General features: G+C 43.5%; 1 protein-coding gene across 1 annotated transcript; it reads right to left on the bottom strand.

Moving 5' to 3' along the window:
• Positions 1-856: 856 nt before the first annotated feature.
• LOC142827746 (cysteine-rich venom protein-like) lies at positions 857-21,394 on the bottom strand. The gene is made up of 8 exons (XM_075923361.1): positions 21,305-21,394; positions 14,530-14,591; positions 12,070-12,186; positions 11,295-11,382; positions 10,653-10,798; positions 6,376-6,470; positions 5,004-5,092; positions 857-1,591 (listed from the first exon to the last, which is right to left on the bottom strand). The coding sequence occupies exons 2-8, from the start codon at positions 14,587-14,589 to the stop codon at positions 1,464-1,466; spliced, it is 723 nt and encodes a 240-aa protein (XP_075779476.1). The 5' UTR covers positions 14,590-14,591; positions 21,305-21,394; the 3' UTR covers positions 857-1,463.
• Between the last annotated feature and the right edge of the window lie 921 nt (positions 21,395-22,315).

Raw genomic sequence — 22,315 nt, 5'->3', positions numbered from 1 at the left:
CACTCTCTTCGATGAAGCAGCGAACAGTCCTGTGGCACCTTATAGACTAACCAAAGTATTGGAGCATAAGCTCACTTCGTCAGATGCATGTAGTGGAAATTTCCAGAGGCAGGTATAAATATGCAGGCCAGAATCAGGCTGGAGATGAGCAGGGGGATACAATCAGGGAGGATGAGGCCCACTTCTAGTAGCTGATCTGGAGGTGTGAATTCCAAGAGAGGAGAAGCTGCTTTTGTAGTTAGCGAGCCATTCACAGTCTTTGTTTAGGAGATTTATATTACACACTTCACTTCTCTACAGAGGAAAAAGGACTGTAAGCTGTCTAAAATCCTACCTGCCACATGGGGCCACAATAGTGGTACCCCTAACTCACCCAGCAATATCGTCAATCTTTCCAACTACACACTCAGCCCGGCAGAAGAGTCTGTTCTATCTCGGGGACTCTCTTTTTGTGATAGTGAGGTGGAAAGAAACCCAGCATGTACCTGACTGAATGTAAGAATGAGAGAGAAGCCTGAATTCATTCTTAATAAAATTCCACCAACTTACTTGAAAAGACTTTCCTCATTCCACTTGGCCCCTTATTTGTGAGGCTCAGAACTCTTCTTGTTTTTCTTTAACTAAAACTGCTTCTCTCACCCCAACAGTCTTTGTCTATTTCTACCAGAAAAATATCCCCTCTTCAAGGTATATGAGAATGTTATGGATCTTCTGCAGTGTTTCCAGGCATATGCTGTTTCCAAACAGAGCTTGCAGTATCAAGGCAATACAAATGAAGAATTCTGATAAAAATACCTATGGAATTTGGCTAAATTGCATTTTACATGAAGCAAAAGTAATAACAAGCAAAAACAAGTTATGCAGTATTGAATGAGTAATTTAATGAGTGATAGAGAAGTGATAAATCATTTGAAAATATTTCAGGTGACACAGCTCTACTTTTTATTAGGAGAACATTTTCCTATCCCATCCTTTCTTCCCTTTGTGAAAATTATTTCAAGAACAGAAAGGTGCCCAGTAAGTTGGCTCTCAACATGAATGACAATGGAGAAGTCTGGCTCACTGTATCAGTGGGATTGTTTTTGGAATCAGGACTCTATTAGTATATCCCAGCAGGAGACCTTTCAGTGTGTTTTTTTTTTTTTTTTTTTTTTTTTTTGTAAAGGATGAAGTTGATATTGATCGATAAGAAATCTCAGTCATTAAATGTTGTACAAGTCTAGCATGTGAAATGCTGAATGTCAGGCCCAGAAGAAAAAAAATCTACTACATTTTAAAAGAAAGAATTAAACCAGGATAAAATGTGAGGTGAAAGGCCAGATCCAACAGCCTTTACTCAGATGAGTAATCCCATTGCAGTCAGCAGGACTTCCTAAATAAGGGCAGCAAGATGTGACCTTAATTTTCTAAAAGGTGCTGTCCTTAAACTGAAGAAGTTCCATGATGGGAGGAATCAGAGGCTGTTACTTTATTTCAGTGGTGCAAAGGCAGGAGGCAGGACATTTTTTCTTGACCAGGGGGTGTGAACATCCAAAGAAGCTTTTTAAAGCAGGACAGTTTGAGAACACATCCACATAGTTACAAGGATTGGCTGGAAATGAAGGAGACCATGAGATTAGGCACTAACAAGAGGAGAGGGGAAAAAACCTGACACTGTTTCCTTTAAAGCATATTTTGATGGAATAAGCATTTTTCACTGTATTTTTTGTTCCCAATCAAGCTGTAACAGAAACATTGTTCACTTGGTTTAAGGCATTTTACCAAGTGGAGCAATACTTTGTTTTAATACTGCTTGCTACAAAACAAGTACAAAATGGAACCAGTCAGGTCTGGAGGTCAGGTTCATTTGAACCGGAATAGATCCGTTCTCTTTACGATTTCTCAGGAGAGTTTCGTCTGAAGAATGAGCTACCCAGGTTTACAAGCCTGTACATTCTGCAGTTCTGTTTACAAATACAGGTGAATTTGGTTGTTAGCAAAAGGCACTGACCATCTCTGAGGTGCGGGGGGGAGGAGGAGATGAGAACCCCTGCTTGGGAGGGCACATTAGAGGACAGAATAGATGAAGAGACACTCAGCTATTGGGCCAGCTTTTTCTCACACACCACCTGGCAGCTGCTGTAGGTAGAGTCACTGCAGCAGTCTTAGAAGAAATGTGTTTCTCAGAGGCCAAGGGCCTGATATATAAAACACAAAGGGCTATTGCATGGGCAGTGGGTGAAGGCAAGTCCCCAGCCCCACCTCCAGACCTGCCCCTTCTGCCAAGGCCCCACCCCTCAAGCCTCCTCTGCACTCCTCCCCCTGCCGCACCATGGGGAGGGAGGAGGGTGTGTGCCCCCCCCCCCCCCCCCAGCCTCTCCAGCCTTGCAGCTCAGGGAAAGGAAGGTGCTGGGGGACAGTAACACTCTGCCCCCAGTGTGCCTACAACAGGCATTTTGGGGGCAGCGTGTGGGCAGGGCCAGGTTGGTGGTTTGGGAAGGCAATGCCTTCCCTCACCTAACAGACTAGCCACCCATGGGCTAGAATATATGACGCTCACTCACATGGTGGAACACTTAGTTCCTCTGAAGTCAATGGAGCTACTTGCATGCTAGTACTCCGCAGGGTCAGGAAAAGTTCTACACCGAGGCCATACTACTCAGAATGACGGTAGGAAAATGCCATTTTCCTCATGGCCTGGACAAATGACTTGTTCTAAAACCCTTGTGGGGACTTTCTCTAGCCATTGTCAGTGTTCAATATTTTTAACATGGACACTGGTTCCCTTTTGTTTTCTAGGAGGTGGAGGTGGGGAACATGATGAGGCTATTCTGATGCACATTAAGCAGCATATGTACAGCTATCTCTATATACGGGATCTCTCTCTATAATGTCCTGCACAGGTTCTCACCAATTTCATAGAATGATTCATTGTGTAGAGAGCCTTACCAAATTCACAGCCATAAAACAGGCATCACAGACTGTGAAATCTTGTTGTCTTATGAAATCTGGTCTTTATTTTGTGCTTTGTAGTCTATACTGTATAGATTTTATAGGGGGAGACCAGCACTTCTCAAACTCGGGGTACTGATCAAAAAGGAAGATTTAGGGGCATTATAAGGTTATTTTAAGGGGGGGAGGATCACCAAATTGCTACCCTTACTTCTGTGCAGCCTTCAGAGCTGAGAGACTGGAGAGTAGCAGCTGTTTGCCAAGCACCCAGCTCTGAAAGCAGCATCTGTCAGCAGCAATGCAGAAGTGAGGGAGGAAATACCATATTATACCACCCTTATTTCTATACTGCTTCTAATGACGGCTCTGCCTTCAGAGCTGGGCTCCCAACCAAACACTGCCAGGCTTGTTTAGTTTGGAAAAGAGCAGACAGAGAGGGCTTATCTATACTATGCTGGGGTGTCGAGGGAGGATATGCAGGTTCTGTGGGAGTTTGCATGTCTTCTTCCAATCTCACTTTCTAGAACTGGACTTTTGAAGGTGGGGGTGGTTTGGATTCGGCTTTTTCAGTGAGACCCTCCCCCTTTGTCAAAAAGCCTCTCTGCCTCAAAAAATGATGTTTATGTGGTTTTTCAACAAAGGGGGAGGTTTGCCGAGGGGGCTGTGTCTGAACTGCTTTCACTTTCGAAGGCTCTGCTTTCAGGGTGGGATCGGGGGAGGGTGTGCGGATTCCCGCTGAATTTGCATATCATCTTTCCACACTTTGGCATAGTCTAGATAAGCCCAGAGACACAATAGCAGTTTACAGGTATCTAAAAGGGTGTCACAAGGAGGAGGGAGAAAAATTGTTCTCCTTGGTCTCGGAGGATAGAAGAAGAAGCAATGGGCTTAAAGTGCAGTAAGGAAGGTTTAGGTTAGACATTAGGAAAAACTTCCTGTCAGGGTGGTTAAACACTGGACTAAGTTGCCTAGGGAGGTTGTGGAATCTCCATCTCTGGAGATATTTAAGAGCAGGTTAGATAGACATCTATATGGGATGGTCTAGATGGTTCTGGGTCCTGCCATGAGGGCAGGGGACTGGACTCGATGACCTCTCGAGGTCCCTTCCAGTTCTAGTGTTCTGTGATTCTGTGATTCTCCAGCTGCCTAGCTCTGAAAGCAGAGCCAATGCCAGCAGCAGTACAGAAGCAAGGGAAGCAATATTACAACCCTCCACCCTTCTACACACACAGACAATAACCTGGCATCTGCTCCTCACAACTCCTTTTAAGGTCAGGATTCCTACAATTACAACTCTGTGACATTTCAGATTTAAATAGCTGAAGTCATGAACACTGTGATTTTGAAATTCCTGTAGCCTTGCATTTGGTAAGATCCTAGTCATATACCTGTGTATATACATATCCAACAGTGTCCTGGCCCATGAGAGTGGCTCCTAAGTGTTATCACAAAACAAATAATAATTATGAATAGAGACAAAGGCCTATTTAGTACAGCATCATAGAAATGTAGGGCTAGAAGGGACCTGTCCCCAGGCTGAGGAGCACGTACCATTTCTGACGTACATACTTAGCCTGTTCTGAAAAAAGTTAAACTTCCAATGATGAGGATTCCACATGCTCCCTAATAACCTGTTTCCATGCTTTACTATATAGTAGGAAATTCCTTCTATCTCCCTGGCTGTGAATGGAGCTGATTACTTCTTGTCCTACCCCGGGAGGCCAGGCAGAACAATCGATCCTATTTTCCTTTATAATGAAACGTGACATGTCTGAAGACTGTCATCGTGTCCTCCACAGTCTTCTCTTCTTCTGGGGACATGAGAACGTGATGACAGTCCCCTGACAAGATAACAACCCCCCTCTCCCACTCCAGAAGCTCTTATGTGAGTCCCTACACATGCTCATTTTTTCAACATAACATGCCTACCAGGGAGCATGTGTAAGGGCCTCGCACTCAGCCTCTGTAGGCAGATTTGATAAGTTCTCAATGCCTTCCTTCAAGGGAATGAAGCATCATTTTAGTGAGTGAAAGTTACGCCCCTGCCATACTTAAATATCAAAAAAACTTACTACATAGTCCATTGTCACAAGCTTTAGGGCAATCTCCACATGCTGGCCCTGCTTTGTAAGGTGTCTTCATTAACTTTCTGTAATTCCCCCTACAATGGTAGAATGAAACAGCATAAAATGGAAAGCCAGTCTTCAGCACACACGTTCATTTACACACAAGGGACATTAATTGCCATCAGAGGCATGATTTGCAGGTTCTGCAGACATCCCCACAGTAGTGTTAGTGTGTGCAAGTGAGTATGTGCTCAGAGGGGTGAGGCAGGCATACAGCCTGAGCTAATGCCAGCCCTAGCACGCTCTCTGCTATTTTTGGCAAGCTATCTAGAATAAAATGAACACAAGCACATCTGCATGTGCTGCAATCACACTCCCTTAGGGTATGTCTACACTACCCCACTAGTTCGAACTAGCGGGGTAATGTAGGCATACCGCACTTGCAAATGAAGCCCGGGATTTGAATTTCCCGGGCTTCATTTGCATAAGCGGGGAGCCGCCATTTTTAAAACCCCGCTGGTTCGAATCCCGTGCAGCACGGCTACACGGGGCTCGAACTAGGTAGTACCGGTAGTGTACGAGGTGTACCGGTAGTTCGGAATAGGAATCCTTGTCCGAACTACCTAGTTCGAGCCCTGTGTAGCCGCGCGGCACGGGGTTCGAACCAGCGGGGTTTTAAAAATGGCGGCTCCCCGCTTATGCAAATGAAGCCCGGGAAATTCAAATCCCGGGCTTCATTTGCAAGTGCGGTATGCCTACATTACCCTGCTAGTTCGAACTAGGAGGGTAGTGTAGACATACCCTTAGTCTGGTAAATGTCAAACAATAATTTCACATGGCAACATGTAAATATTGAATTGAATTAAGGATTTGTGGACAAAACCACTGTGACTGCTTTAAAAATGTTACCCATTTGGCTGTAATGTTAACGATAGATAGCTTATGGTACTTGCAAATGCTTATGTGCCATCCCTAACAGAGTCACAGTGACTGGCACTGCTACTTCAGAGGAAGGTGTTATAAACCTGGTGGGAGACAGTTATTGGCTAAGAGGCCTTAGGGAAAGTTTCTTGAAAACCCCTATTAGTTGGAAATACCAGAATCATCTTTTCAGTTACCTAGCTGTCAGAAAAAAATGCTTAGAATTTTAGGCAGAGCAGACTGCACTGGACAATTATTGGGGGGCTTAGGGACTGTTTTACTTTGGATTGTAATTTCTATGTGTGCTTTGGTATTCCGTTATTACTGCATTGCCTCTTTGTCCATAAGCTCCCTTAAAAATTATGCTAAATGCTGCAATGTCGCTGACAGACTCTTGGATCATTTCAGTGAAATAAAGCACAAAGGAGTTCCCATAATCAATGACATTAATACATACGCTGGGCAGTAATGGCAAACATAATAGTAGTTGAATTCACTCTCAAGACAAACGGCAATTGCACATCCAACCTGGTAAGATGTGTACCAAACCACCTGGAGAGAGAAAAAGTAAACACATGAGTAAGTATTAGGGACTCTTGTATTTTTAATACAGGAGGTGCCCAACTTACAAACTGGCAGTGTTCCAAAAGTTGTTTAGAAGTCAGCTGTTTGGAACTTGGAATGCATTTTCATATAGAAACAAGGCTCTACATCGTGGTTAGGTTCCCAGGCTAGCTCACCAAAGCTTATTAACCCATAATGATGATGAAATACAGTGTATTTTCAATGAAAAATAGTAGACAAGAATACTGTTGCAATACTAGTAATTAAACAGAGAAGAAAAACAGTAACATTGACTCAGAAAGAGTTTTTGATTTAACAGTGAATGCTGGTGCTTGAGGAAGGGCAGGTTTAAACAGAATGTCGAGGGGCACAGCCCTCTCGGACGGGGGTCACTCTGTAGAGTTCCCCGTGAGCCTGTTTGTCGGGGTCCACACGGCCCTAATGACTGGGGCCAGCATAAATGACACCCCTCTGTCAACGCCAATCTGGCCCTGCGGCCTAGTCTCTGTAAGTCTCCCCTCTCGGGGAAAATACAGCCTTGTGGCCTAGTCCTTAGGCTTTCGGGACTTCCTCTGCTCCAGAGCACTGTAGAGGGAGGGGGAAGAAGAGAGGGGACCCGGGCCCTCCCACTCCACCGGGTCCCAGCCCAGAGCCCTATTAGCAGTGGCTCAGTCCACTGCCTGATCAGCCAGGGGTTTCTCCCCTCATCCTGCCGAGCACTGGGGCTGTGGCTGCGGCTGCGGCAGTGTCTGCTGGGGTTCTAGTGGCTGTGGCGTCGGTTCAGGCTGTGTGGGCTCCTCTGGCTCTAGAGTTGGCTCTGCAGGTCCTTCCCCTTCAGCAGTAAGCCCTGAGTGAGCTGTCTCAGGGCCTTTTATAGTGCTGCTCACCAGGGAGCATGCTCAGCAAGGCCGAGGGGGAGGGGCACTCTCAGCCAGCTGGGTCCCACCCACAGGCTGACCTACAGTGCAGGGCCGGGGCGCCCCATCACAGAGAGGAAGACGAGGAGGTAGGTGGAGATCCTGAAAGGGGACTTCTGGACATCCCCGGAGCACAGGGCTAGATTAACTCTTCTGGGGCTGTTAGATTTTGGGGGAGAAGGAGGCTTAGGCTCTAGAGTGATGCCAAAATTAGGCATTCAGAATGCAGGAGGGGGCTGTGGGTTGAGACAGGGGGTTGCCTGCAGTTGGGGTTGAGCGCTCCGATTGGGGGTGTGGGATGTGGGTTTGGTTTGAGGATGAAGCCTTTGGGGTAGAGGAGGGGGCTCCAGGCTGGGGCCCACAGTTTTTGTGTGGGAGAGGGCTCAAGGCTGGGGCAGAGGGTTGGAGGGTGGGACATTTAACTGGGCAGCTCCCCTGTGGTGGCTCAGGCCGGGGGAAAGGAGGCCAGGGCAGGGCAGGGCAGGTGGCTTTATGTGCTGGCCTGCTCTCGTCTGCAGGCACCGCCCCTCACAGCTCCTTTTTTCCCCAGATTCCCAGCTAATAGGAGCTGCTGAGGCTGAGCCTTCAGGTGAGGGATGAAGGGAAGCTCCCCAGTGCTTACTGCTCCAACCCTGGGGAAGGGGCAATGGCAGAGTTAGGAGCCGAATCCCCTCCTTGCCAAGCAAGGTCAGAACTCAGGATCTTTAGCACCTGCAGCTCTGATCCTGGGAGTAAGAGGGGCCCATGGAAAGATCCACATTTTTGGTGTCCCAGAAATCTTAGCCTGGGTCTCTAGGCTGCACCTTAAACCCCTGTGTTAAGCCAGCCCTGGCCGGCTCCACCGCCTGCCCCCCATGCACTCTGTGCTGGCTCCTACAGCCAGCCACATGCCCTGCCTCACCCACAGGATCACCACCAGCATGGACAGCCCCAGGCCTATTCCCCAGCTGCCCATGGGATCACCACCAGCTCAGGCAGCCCCCCTTCCCCGCCTGTGGGATCAGCACCAGCTTGGGCAGCCTCAGCCCCAGCCGCCTGAGGGCTCAACATCAGCTCCAGTTGGCCCTAGCTCCATCCACCAGCAAACTCCCTCTTCCCACAGGCTCAGCATTGGGTTGGGCAGCCCCCAGCTCCATCCACTGGCAAACCCCACTCTCACCTCGGGCTTAGCATTGGCTCCAGCTGCCCCCTGTCTCCATCCTTTGGTTCAGCACAGGCTCCGGCCATCCCAGCCCCATCTTCCAGCCGTGACCCTACGGTCTCTACAACCAGCCTTCCCCATCTGCTCACTGGGAGGTTGTCTGAGCACAGGCTGGAGGAGAGGGGAGCCCCTACATGGCTGGGCAGGGCAGCTGGGGGATGGGGCTAAGAGGAGGGTTGCTGGGCGGGGCAGCATTACATGCCAAAGCCATGCTGAGCCTGCAGAATTGTGTTTGTGGGGTGGTCATAACTCAAACATTTGTAACTTGGTGAGTGTCTGTCTAATAAAATATACATTAATAAACATTTTCTAAATTAACTTGAGATTTGGGTATATTATTTTATTACATGGTATGGCAGAATATGTTACATCTTCTAGGAAAAAACCAGAACCCTGTGTTGTTTTCATATGGTCTTATTTAACCTTCTTAGAACCAATCTGGGATCTAATGGGGATGAAACCAAGTAACATTGTAGATCCTCAGTCACGTGGGGTGTGTCTGGGCTACAGGGTTTTGTCGACAGAAATGGACTTTTGACGACAAACCTATACCTGTGTCTACACTACCGCCGAGTGTCGACAGAACTCAGCAGTTTTGTCGACGGTGGTAAACCTCATTCTACGAGGAATAACGCCTTTTGTCGACAGAGTTCTGTCAACAGAAGGTGTTATTGCATCTACACTGTCCTTTGTGTCTACACTATCATGTTGAGAAAGTGGCTTGCTTTGTCGACAGAACTGGATGTGGTCTAGATGCTCTTTGTCGATGGAAGCTTTGTTGACAGTATCTGTTAACAAAGCCTCTGTCGACAAAAGCCTGTAGTCTAGACGTACCCTTGGGCTGTGTCTAGACTGGCAAGTTTTTCTGGAAAATCATCTGCTTTTCTGGAAAAACTTGCCAGCTGTCTACACTGGCCACTTGAATTTCCGGAAAAGCACTGACGATAGCATGTAAAATCATCAGTGCTTTTCCAGAAAAACTATGCTGCTCCCGTTCGGGCAAAAGTCTTTTCCCAAAAGACTTTTGCCCAAAAGGGCCAGTGTAGACAGCATAGTACTGTTTTCCACAAAAAAGCTCCGATCGCGAAAATGGTGATCGGGGCTTTTTTGCGGAAAAGCGTGTCTAGATTGGCCACGGATGCTTTTCCGCAGAAAGTGCTTTTGCGGAAAAGCATCTTGCCAATCTAGACGTGCTTTTCTGAAAATGCTTTTAACGGAAAACTTTTCTGTTAAAAGCATTTTCGGAAATTCATGCCAGTGTAGGCGTAGCCTTGGTGTTTTTAATCAGGACATATACATACAAACATGTACACTGGTTCAACCACAAATAGTTGGATGAAGTGCAGGAATCATTAGATAAAATTAGCCGCTGTGTGTTGCACACAACTGGTGAGACTAGGTAGTCATAATGTCCCCTTTTGGTCATGAAATTTAAGATGATACAGTTGTGCAGGATAAGCCAACCTACAATTGTTTATCCCCTTGGGGTTCTTATCTTTTCCCTCATCCCAGGAATAACCAAATGCTCCATTCATGGAGTAACCAAACAGCAAATTAAAAAAAATACAAATAAAGTCTCCCTCACACTTTCTTCCTACCTAGCCTGTAGGGGCATTAGCTTGATTAGTTTATAATTGGTGCATTTTAATGAACTTGTATATGTCTGAAGAATTCACTGAAGGAAAGCTAAGGGAAGATTATGGTGATTTAGGGCCAGATTCTGCTACCAATACAGCAACAACATTATTTCCACAAGAAGAAAAATCTCTGCCAATATGGTTACAACTTAGAGAACTTGGTCTAACCTAGGGTTAAATAATAGAGTTTTCCACTGCATCTCTCAGTGTAATAGACTTCACTGTGAGGAGTCTAATAGTCTGCAGTTTATATATTGCCCCATTACATTTGCTGTGTTGAAATAATTCTTATCCTCCATGGTGTTTATTCCCTTTAAATGCATTGAGGCTGCTTTTTCTACTACTCCTGGTATTCACTTAGCCAAATATATATGACTTAAAGCACAAATTTAATAAGTGGTACCATCGTCCCTACCTGAGTATAATGGCCAATCACTGCATCTGGTGTGGTTGGCCCAGTGCCATACACAAAATTTTCCACCTCACTGTACCAGGATTGAATTGCATCTGACCAGGAATGGGGTTTAGTTGACATGTAGAGATTTTCACCACAGCCCGTACCTGAAAATAGAAAGGAAATAATTCACAAAGCTTCATGAAGGGGATTTATGTGAAAGCCCTTGCATGTTCTTGTGGGGAGAAGCAGTACAAGATTCAGAAATTTCCAGGAGAGTCATCAATCTGTGACATCAATGAAAAGGGGTTTACGTTCACACAAAGCACTTTTCGTATTATTAGAACTCTTTGGGGATAATGAGTGGGAGGAGGGATATTGAAGAGGATAAAACTAAAAAGAAAATCCCCAATTTTTCTTCAAAAATTAAAAATTGTGACATTTCAGTGAATTGTTTCTTTTTTTAATGTTGAAATTTATATATCTAAATATAATGCAGTCTTATTGTAGAATAGATTAATCCATATACTCCAATGTTATAAATGTTGTTCATTTAGTAAAATATTATTACCACTTAAATATGAATTGGGTTACATCATGTGAAAATATTTCTTATAATGGGTTCAATAGTCATTGATTGTTTAAAACTGACACTTTACTTACTAGTTGATCGCTCAGCTGGGGGACTGTGGGATAAAGTGCATTCATTTGCCCAACGCTTGGCATTCTTGGCAGCTGCATGACTCCATTCCTTAATGAAATGAGAAACACCCGATGGTCAGATGTGCATCTCTTAGTACTTCAGAATGTGGAACAATATAGTTGGAAATTGCATTTTCCACGTTTAAAATCTTTTGGACAATTTCTTTTTCATTAGGATGGTAAAAGGAGAAGCAACTCAATAGCTGCAGACCTCAGGTGGAAGCTAGATATTAGGGTGATTAATTTGATGGAGAATACATAGGGCATCATGGAACACCAGACGCTCTTGGTTTTTCTCTTCTCTTCAAAAGAAGACATTATTCATGGAAAAACTTAAAAAACAAGAATAGTCTAGCAGCATCTTAAAGACTAATAAAACATGTAGATGGTATCATGAGCTTTTGTGAGTACATCTGAAGAAGTGTGTTATACCCACAAAAGCTTACGGTACCATGTACATGTTTTGTTAGTCTTTAAGGTGCTGCTAGACTATTTGTTGTTTAATCTGTCAGTTACAGATTAACTCGGCTACCCCTTTGAAATTATTGTTCATGAGCAGCTAGATTTGTCATATCCAATCTGCTCCCTTCCCTTGATAATTCTAGGGTTCTTCAATATTTTGGGGAGGGAAGGATTCAAATGACATGTTTCTGCCACGTGGAATGCTGTGCCATTGCAAATTTCCGAGTAACAGAGTCTCTATGCATTACAGATTGCTTTGCAAAATACTTCTTACCATCCTCAGCATGTTGCGAGCGGTCGGCTTAACCGCTCTCCTTAGGGCATTGTGCTTGTCAACAATCTCCTTTTGTTGAACCGCATTGTCAGTTGACAGAGAAGCTACATTTGAAATCTAAATAAATAGAATGTACAATCATTTTTCTTGTATTGGTTCTGTGAATCGGAAATATTGTATACACAAATATAGGAATCGACTCCAATGAGTGTGTTTTTGAAATATTTCATGAACTAATTATGTTTATGAACTTAATTTCATCAGAATAAATCTGTCAATCAATCATCAATTCATTAATTATAGATCAGACTCTATGTGATATCTTCAGGTATGATACTAATAAGCACAATTTAGCAGTTAGAAACTGATAGCATTATCTAATCTTAGAATTTTTAGACTCTCAAGTTCTTTGAAATATATCAAGCCAAATACAGGAGATGGGGAGGGGAACCCTCCACAGAATATATTATTCATCCCTTTATTTACAGCCTAATTGCTCATAGATTGAGGATCCCATTGTGCTTGGCACTGCATAAACAAGCACAAAGAAATTGAGATATGAAGCTATGTGACAGTTAAGCATCTCTTTAAAACATTTTATGGAAGACATGTTGAAAGTCTTACTTCTTTCACATCCATGAAAATACCCCAAAATGCTCCCAGTTATGAACCTCTAATCTCTAATCTCTGAATTCTTACTGCATATTTGTGTCATGTCACTTTTCCTTTGTAACGCTCACTAAGCCAAGCATATTAATCCCTGATCCTATGATAACATCTTCATGTGCCTGGCTTTACTGACGATAATAATTCTATTGCTATTGAGAAGATAACTCATATGAGTAACAGATGGGAAAATATTTGCAGGATCTGTTCTTTACTTCAGTGTTTCTCAACCAAGAGTGTGTATACCCGTGAGAATACGCAGATGTTTTCCACAAGCACATCAACTCATCTAGATATTTTCCTAGTTTCACGACAGGCTCTAAAAAAAGCATCAGCAAATTTTGTACAAACTAAAATTTCATGTAGATAATGGCTTGTTTATACTGCATTATATACTATAAATTGAAATGTAAGTACAATATTTATATTGTAACTGAATTATTTTATAATTATATTGTAAAAAGGAGAAAGTCAGCAGTTTTTCAGTAATAGTGTACTATGATACTTTCGTAATTTTTTTCTGGGGTAAGCAAGTAGCTTTTAAGTGAGGTAAAACCTGGGGGTACACAAGACAAATCAGATTCCTGAAAGTGGTACTGTAGTTTGGGAAGGTTGGAAGCCATTGAATTAGTTTGCCATGAACACTTATGCCATTTAATGGACTTAATCTGATCTGAGTGCTTGCATTCATTTAGGAATTTAACTGAGCTTAACATTTCACTCCTCTTCCCCCCCAGAATGGTCAAAACCAACATGAAGGCTGTCTACACTGGACCCCTTTTCTGGAAAAGGGATGCAGATGAGACAAGTCGGAATTGCAAATGAAGCGGGGAGTTAAATTTTCCCCTCTTCATTTGCATGAACATGGCTGCCACTTTTTTCCAGCTCGGGGCTTTGCCGGAAAAAAGCGCCAGTCTAGATGGGGATCTTTCAGAAAATAAAACCTTTTCCGAAAGGTCCCTTATTACTCTTAAAATCAGGAATAAGGGACCTTTCAGAAAAGGCTTTATTTTCTGAAAGATCCCCATCTAGACTAGCGCTTATTTCCAGCAAAGCCCCGAGCCGGAAAAAAGCGGCAGCCATGTTTATACAAATGAAGCGGGGAAAATTTAAATCCCCGCTTCATTTGCAATTCCGACTTGTCTCATCTGCATCCCTTTTCTGGAAAAGGGGTGCAGTATAGACACAGTCGAAGGCTACGTCTACACTGGCATGATTTTCCGGAAATGCTTTTAACAGAAAAGTTTTCTGTTAAAAGCATTTTCGGAAAAGCACGTCTAGATTGGCAGGATGCATTTCCGCAAAAGCACTTTTTGCGGAAAAGCATCCGTGGCCAATCTAGACGCGGTTTTCCGCAAAAAAGCCCCGATCGCCATTTTCGCGATCGGGGCATTTTTACAGAAAACAGTACTGTGCTGTCTACACTGGCCCTTTTGTGCAAAAGTCTTTCGGAAAAAGACTTTTGCCCGAATGGGAGCAGCATAGTATTTCCAGAAAAGCACTGATGATTTTACATTACATCGTCAGTGCTTTTGCGGAAATTCAAGCGGCCAGTGTAGACAGCTGGCAAGTTTTTCCGCAAAATCATTTGATTTTGCGGAAAAACTTGCCAGTCTAGACACAGCCTAAGTGTTTTGAAATTACTGACGTGGAACATTTCACAAGGTGTGAACAAATGCACTTCTCTTTATCAGTTTGCAAAAATATTTGACATTTTTATTTTTCCTTGGGGTTCAGAAATCTTAAAATATTAATGGGATTGGAAAAATGTTTCCCATCAAGTTCTTGTCCTACCTGTCCGGTGGTTTGCTGCAGCACAGCAGCCAGGCACAAGAATGCAGTGAGCAGAATCATTTCTGAAAAGAGAAGAAAAACCTGCTTAATTGCCTTTCTTGTCTCTAGCTTATATTTATTTAAGCACAGTATGCAATTATGCTGCAACATGTTGTGTATGCCTAGGGTTTTTCTCAATTGGGAAATTGGGATTTTATCACCAGGTCTTTATACTAGAGAGAAAAATCTTCTGTTGTTTCTCTGTGTTACTTTCCACAGCACTATGAGGCAACCAGCTATCCAAACATTACTCTCATGACACTGTCACAGGACCTAATCACATCAGCTGTATCCTCAAAGGCTCATTCATAAGCACACCCATTAATGGAACATATGAAATTATGCACCAATACCTAGAAACCATCTATGTCAAGACACACCCAAGAAAACCAACAATAGAACACCACTTGTCATCACCTACAGCTCCCAACTTAAACCTGTCCAATACATTATCAATAAACTACAGCCTATACTGGAACAGGATACTAAACTCCAAGAGGCTCTGGGAGACAGACCCTAACCTCAAGATGATACTAACCTCAAGATGACCCTAACCACCTAACCTCAATATGATACTTACCAACAACCACAGGACATACCACACTAATACCAACCCTGGTACCTTTCCTTGCAACAAACCCCATTGCCAGCTTTGTCCACATATTCACTCAGCTGATACCATTATTGGACCTAACCAAGTGAATTATAAGATCAAGAACACATATTCATGCACATCCAGAAATATAATTTATGCTATCATGTGCCGAAAGTGTCCGTCTGCCATGTACATTGGACAAACGTCTCAGATACTTCGCCAAAAGATCAATGCCCACAAAACAGATATTAGACAGGATCACAAAGAGAAAACAGTTTCTTGCCATTTCAACCAGAAAGGACACTGTCTCAATGACTTGATTACCTGCATCCTGCTTCAAAGGCCTTTTAAGACTACACTTGAAAGAGAATCCTATGAACTGTCATCCATGCTTAAATTCGATACTTTACGCCTAAGTTTGAATAAAGACTTTAATTATCGTACCCATTACAAAGATAGCTTCCCCAATTATCACCTGTAATATCATTAGCTCACAGACATTTGCCTCCCCCCCCATACTCCTTCTGTTCTGAAATTTGATTTGTCCTTTTCATATGTGTTCATTTTTTAAATTGTATCCTTTGGTATATATGGTTGTGACAATTTTCTTCCACTATTTGATCTGAGGAAGTGGTTCTGGCCCACGAAAGCTCATCACCTAATAAACCATCTTGTTAGTCTTTAAAGTGCTATATAGTCCTGTTTTTTGTTTCTTCTCACCACTGTTAGGGTATGTCTACACTGCATTCCTCTTTTGAGAGAGGAATGCAAATGCAGCCGAGCTAAATTGCAAATGAAGCACGAATTTACAAAACTTGCACTTCATTTGCATAATGGCATCTGGACTCTTTTTTGAAATGCCCTATTTTGAAAAAAAATGCTGTGTAGACTGGGTTATTTTGAAAAAAAAACCCATCTTTCGAAATTTCCCTTAAATCTCATTTTTTAAGGAATAAGGGTTATTTCAAAAGAATCTGAAATTCTGGGTGCAAATCGTAAAGTGCTTGAGAGTATTTTTAAATCCCTGTAAGGTCCAGGATCCAATTATCTCTGGCTATTATTTCAATTAGCATCGCCTGGGAGGCTTTAGCTCTCAGTGTTTATGGTTTAACTGGTTTGGATACTGGCTGGGCTGGAATTCACTTCCATTGGCCAAGCTCCAGTCTAAGTAGGCTCTGCATGATGCCAGGGTAATTTGTTGCTGACTTCATTTTATGTTTGATTTAGCAGGAAGGTTGATGGCTCTGGTTTCAGGTATTCCTGGTAAAATGAGGAGGGAGCTGGATGACATTTCTATCTGCAGCAAGAGTGGGTCTCTAGAGCTACTTGCAAAGAGAGCATGTATTTTTCCTACAGGCATAGCAAGTTCCACTGCTCCCCACATTGACTGCGTGACACTGGGAAGCAATGGGCCATATCTTCACCTGTAACTCTATCAACATCACTCTCTGGAGGTCTTTCGACATCCATGAAACTGAACCCATTTACACTGAATAAGGAATTGCTCCACCATATCTTGCACAATCTTAATGTCTGCCAGCACTTCTCTAGGAGAGGGGTAGACTTATCTGATGAAAGGTATTGGTAAACTAGCAATATAATGGCCTGGTGACATTGTCTGCTAGTAGCGGACCCAAATAAAAAAATAGTCTAATCACTGTATCTGACTGTGGCATATGGATCCATTTTGGGCCAGTTCCTCAGTAGTGAAGGATCTGGCCCTAAACACTAACCAGATTAATGCAGGTCATTACAGTTAATAGATGTAAATTTTCTTTCCTGGTAATACATTTCTTATCTTATAACTTTATGTTGCTATTTTCCAAATTAATATTATGCATGACTGCTCCAGTACTAGAGATTAAAGATATATGCCCAATAAAATGAAAAAGGAGATATTTTTCTTGCATTCCACTCAGTACTATACAAAAGCTTTTTTGATACAGTTGTACCTGTACACAAGTATTTCAAGTTAAAATGTGTCTCTTTTGAAATGGGAAATATGTTTTTTTAAAGTTACTTTGGTATGCTAAACTTGGGAAAATATATGCTGTGACATGTTCTGAGGTGAAAATAACCAACTCATTGAAATTGTTTATTTGGGTAAATTTGTAAATTGGACTGAGAAATCTCCACCAAGGTAATGGCAAAAATGTTCATCCTAAAATTTTGTAAGAAAAACAAAATATAAATAAGGTTTTTCACGTTTTTTACAAGTTACAAAAATGCCTTTGTCTGTGCATCTACACTGAACCCTTAGCTCTACGCAATTTGAGCTATGCAAATTGCATAGCTCATTTCAAGTCAATTTCAAAATAGCTTATTTCGTAATTTGGCGCTGTCTACACAGCACCAAATTTTGAAATAAACTCCTATTCCCGCTGTGCTGACAGAGGGGTGTAGATTAGGCACATAACCATTGCAAATGAAGCAGGGATTTAAATATCTCGTGCTTCATTTGAATAGAAAGCCTTTTTCGACAGATCCTATAAACCTCCTTGCAGGAGGCATAAGAGATCTGTCGAAAAAGGCTTTCTTTCTCGACAGATCCCCCTCTAGACTGCCGCTTTTTGGCAACAAAGTGCTGAGTCGGAAAAATGCAGCGGCATTTTTATGCAAATTAGGCGTGGAATATTTAAATCCCTGCCTCATTTGCAATGTCGACCTGCCTAATCTGCATCCCTCTGCTGACAGAGGGATGCAGTCTAGACATACCCTTACAGACTAACAGATTTATTGGAGCATAAGCTTTCATTGGCAAAGACCCACTTCATCAGATGAATGTAGTGGAAATTCCAGAGGCAGGTGTTCTCTGCCCGCTTATCTACACCAGTGACACCATCACAGGACCTAACTAGATCAGCCACACCATCATGAGCTCATTCACCTGCACATCTACCAATATAATATATGCGGTCATGTGCCAACAATGTCCCTCTGCCATGTACATCAGCCAAACTGGACAGTCCCTACGTAAAAGAATAAAAGGACACAAATTGGATCTCAGGAATGGCAACACACAAAAACCTGTAGGAGAACACTTCAGTCTCCCTGGACACACAGTGGCAGATTTAAAAGTAGCCATCCTGCAACAAAAAAAACTTTAAAAACAGACTTCAAAGAGAAACTTCAGAGCTACAATTCATCTGCAAATTTGACTCTATCAGTTTTGGATTATACAAAGACTGTGAATGGCTATCAAATTACAAAAGCAGTTTCGCATCCCTTGGTGTTCACACCTCCACATCAGCTGCTGGAAGGTGGCCTCATCCCCCTTGACTGAATTGACCTCATTATCTCTAGCCTTACTCTTGATTGGAACTCTTTGCTTATGTCTGTATATTTATACCTGCCTCTGGAATTTCCACTACATGCATCTGACGAAGTGGGTGTGTAGACGCTCACATTGTTATTTTGGAATAACTGTAGTTATTCCGAAATAATGGCCCAGTGTAGACACACTCTTAGTGTAGTCTTTGTGACACTGCCAGGCTGCATATAGACTGGCATGATTTTGCGCAAATACTTTTAATGGAAAAGTTTTCCCGTTAAAAGTATTTGCGCAAGAGAATGTCTATACTGGCATGTGCCTTTCCACAAAAGCAAATCTTTTGCGCAAAAGCATCCATGCCAGTGTAGATGCTCTCTTGCGCAAGAAGGCTCCAATGGCCATTTTATCCATCAGGCTTTCTTGCGCAAGAAATTAACGTGGCTGCCTACACTGGCCCTCTTGCGCAAGAATACTCCTTGCAAGTTATACTTGCGCAAGAGGGCTTATCCCTGAGCGGGAGCATCAGAGTATTTGCACAAGAACCACTGATTTTGTACATTACAAAGTCAATGTTCTTGCGCAAATACTCACGGCCAGTGTAGACAGGCGGCACGATTTTGCGCAAAAGCTACTGCTTTTGTGTAAAATCATGCCGGTCTAGACGCAGCCCCGGTGTTTAACTTGTTGTCTATGTTTCACTGTTGCATAAGAGATATAGCTATAGCACAATGTGTACAGCTGTTAAAAACCTTGATTAAGTTCTGAGTTCAGTCAAACTGGATGATTTCTAGGCAATGGCATCTGTGGTGTATGGTGATTAAGAGTAAGGCCTCATATGTCCTCTTCTCTGTGTATCTGCATTCTCATTGGTACATCTTGAAATAAATTAACTACTCTATTTTGTATAAGAAACTCCCACTGAGTTTTGAAGCTTCATATGAGCAGCCTATTATGAAAACGCACTATTACATGATTTCTCCTGCATACTTCTTTTCCCGCTCTACTGTCAGATGTCTCACATACCCCTAGGGGCTTGCTTATCACATTTTAGGAACCCTTGCATTAGAAGGGATAAATATACTTGCTCTGAGAGTTAAACCTTATTGCCTGATCCTGCAATCACCTCAGTGCTTTGTACATGTGCTAAGTCCCATGGATCTTATTGAGCCATGTACATTATTGCAGGATCAGTCCCTTAATACAGGTTGAACCTCTCTAGTCTGGCACTGTAACCGTCCCCTTAAAGGCCACCCCGAGTTTGGGTGGGCAATTGTCTTATGTGGGAGCTTTGCTCTATGGTTGGCCTCTTGGCCCCGGCGTATCTCCCGTACCTTAGGCGTGATCCGAGCCTGCGTGGGTCCCAGGGGGACCGGGAAGGGGGCTCAGGACCTCCCTCTCTCCGAGCTCCGACCCAGGGCCCTAAGAAGGGGACATGCGTCCCCTGTCAGTGGAGGGGGTCAAGATCCCCCAAACCCTCCACTCGCGGGGTTCATGGCCCCGCCCTGGGTCCCTTCTTCCCAGTCAGTCCCTTACTGGTTCCCCCTGTGTGGGGATAAGCTTACCCTCCACCTCCCACTTCGGGGGGTTCCTGGCAGCCTGTACCTCTCAGGGTCCGGACTCCTTGCCAGGGCCTGGGGTTCCTCCCAGGGCCGAACACTTCCCCCCTCCTGGCCACGGCTGCGGCCCTTTTGAATCTCCCGCTGGTCGGTGCCTTGGGCCGACGTCACTTCTGCGCCCTGGCCCCCGCCCTCCTCGGTGTCCCAGCCGGCGCCCCTGCTGACATCACGAGGAGACACCGGACTGGGCTGCGGACCATCGGCCACGCCGTCGCTCGGCGCCATCTTTTGGCTCTCGGCGGTGCACCCCCAGACGCTTAATTCCCCCTCCGGGCCTTCGCCCCTCTCCTCGGAGGCCATCCCAGTGTGGGGTAGAGCGGGTGGTCCACCTGCCCTGTCACAGGCACCCTTGGGATTTGACTCGTGCAGAACTTGAGAATTTGCTGAACCATCGGAGGTCAATATTGTCTAGCAGCTTTACCAACGCTTCCACTCCTTACTGGGCTCTTAGATGGCATTTAGGGGAAAATTAGAGCTAAATAACAGCACAGAACACTGAGAGCCAGGACTGGTGGCTGTAAACAACTTTATGGGACCACAGGAAACTTGGCCACACCCATGCTAAGTGGACCTTTGGCTAACTGAAATCATTCCAGATCACATATGTTGCTGGACCATAGAGTGCTGGTCTAGAGAGGTCCAACCTACACTTCCAACCTGTATTAGGTGAGCATTAAGGGAAGAAATCTTGTGTGTGCTTTTTTTCCCCTCGCAAAGACTGAGTGTTGGAACAACTCAGTGCAACCTACACTATTCATTACATATATCAGGCTATCTCCCTCTATTTCTTACAGTAATGCAACTTGAATTCATTATTAATTATCTCTTGAAGCTATTTTATAATTATACACCCTACAATTGTTCTTTAGGCAGCATTTTATATGTTCAAGGTAGTTTATGGCTATGTAAGGAGAAACGGTCCCTGCCCTTAAGAGAATTTTATCTAAGCCAATAATGCGTACAAAGTACTGGAATTTATACATATCTATTATTTAATGCCTCTGCTTAATTCCTGTTTTGTTACCTATTCACTCATACTGTTAAAGACTTTTTAATTTTTTACTTTATATTTCCATATTTTCTCTTACTTTTTCTAGTCCTCTAACGGCTTTTTACCCTTCCCCACATCTAAGGAAATGTCATTGTAATTCTCTGAATGTCCTAACGTTTCAAGAAGACTTCTTTGTAGCAGATTCTATCTGAAAACCTGTGAATAAGGTCTCTCTGTGTTAAGGAAAGGAATGTAAAGCTTACCTGTTCTTTCTGGGCAGATAGAAAATGTCTTCCAGCACCTTTAAAGAGGCTGTGGAAGTGAATGGATTTCTTGTTTAAACCATTATATATAGCTCGCCTGTTTCCTGCTTTGGGAAAGTGACTCAGCATCATAGCAGGCACAATAAAACATTAATTGAAACTGTATGGAACACCGGTTTTGTTAAACATTCTTCCAAAAATATGTTATTTGCCTTTGATTTTTACTGCCTAATATTGTATATTTGGAAAGCGCTAAGAAATTTCTGCTTTCAGTTAAGCTGATCTGAGTTAAATATTGCTAATTATAAGTAATTTTCACAATTAGAGTGAACAATATAATCTCATGTCAGAAAGGATCTTCACAAGAGTTGGCACATCTAGGTATCTCTAAGTCTCAGTGAATCTAATATACATCTACATCAGTGTCTTTCAAACTTGGGTACATGAGCTCTTTTCAGGGGGTTCATGAAAAATCATGTAATGATGAACAAGACATTTTCTTTAATACAGAAGTTTATTTTTTATTGGGGCATCTCAGGCTGGTGATGCCAGGTGTGTAGGGCCAGACCTGTGGGGCAGGGCTCAGGAATTACCACCTCCACCCCCTAACTTATCTCAGCAGACCACCGAGTCTGTTTAGGCTCGAGGACTAAAACCAACAATTGGAACTTGCAGGAGAGGCTCAGCTCATTTGACTTGCAAATTTTGGTTCCACCTCTCCGACCTAGACAGACTAGGTGGTCTGCTGTGTTGAGTTAGGGGGTGGAGGTGGCATTCCCTCCACATAGGACTAGCTCAAGCCACTGGCATTGCTGCTCAGCTCCCTGAATGTTCTCCTGTGCCCCTTTTATTTGAAAACCTTGAGGAGCTGTTACAAAAGAGAAAGTGGAAATCTGGGGTGGCCTGCATATGACCACATGTGCTCCTCCTGTACATCATCTCTGCCTATTTTGGATATAGGTACCTGGAAGGCAACCTATTTGGAAAGGGATGCAGTATAGATCCTTAAAT

Source organism: Pelodiscus sinensis, chromosome 3 (genome assembly GCF_049634645.1).
Source record: "Pelodiscus sinensis isolate JC-2024 chromosome 3, ASM4963464v1, whole genome shotgun sequence".
NCBI classification, from domain to species: domain Eukaryota; kingdom Metazoa; phylum Chordata; order Testudines; family Trionychidae; genus Pelodiscus; species Pelodiscus sinensis.
This window is presented reverse-complemented; position numbering and strand designations above follow the sequence as displayed.

Coding starts and splice junctions, on each gene's coding strand:
- LOC142827746 (XM_075923361.1), bottom strand. CDS start 14,589: ATGATTCTGCTCACTGCATTCTTGTGCCTGGCTGCTGTGCTGCAGCAA. Junction 10,799..11,294: donor CCCAGCTGAGCGATCAACTA/GTAAGTAAAGTG, acceptor TTCTATTTTCAG/GTACGGGCTGTGGTGAAAAT. Junction 5,093..6,375: donor GTTTGCCATTACTGCCCAGC/GTATGTATTAAT, acceptor CTACCATTGTAG/GGGGAATTACAGAAAGTTAA.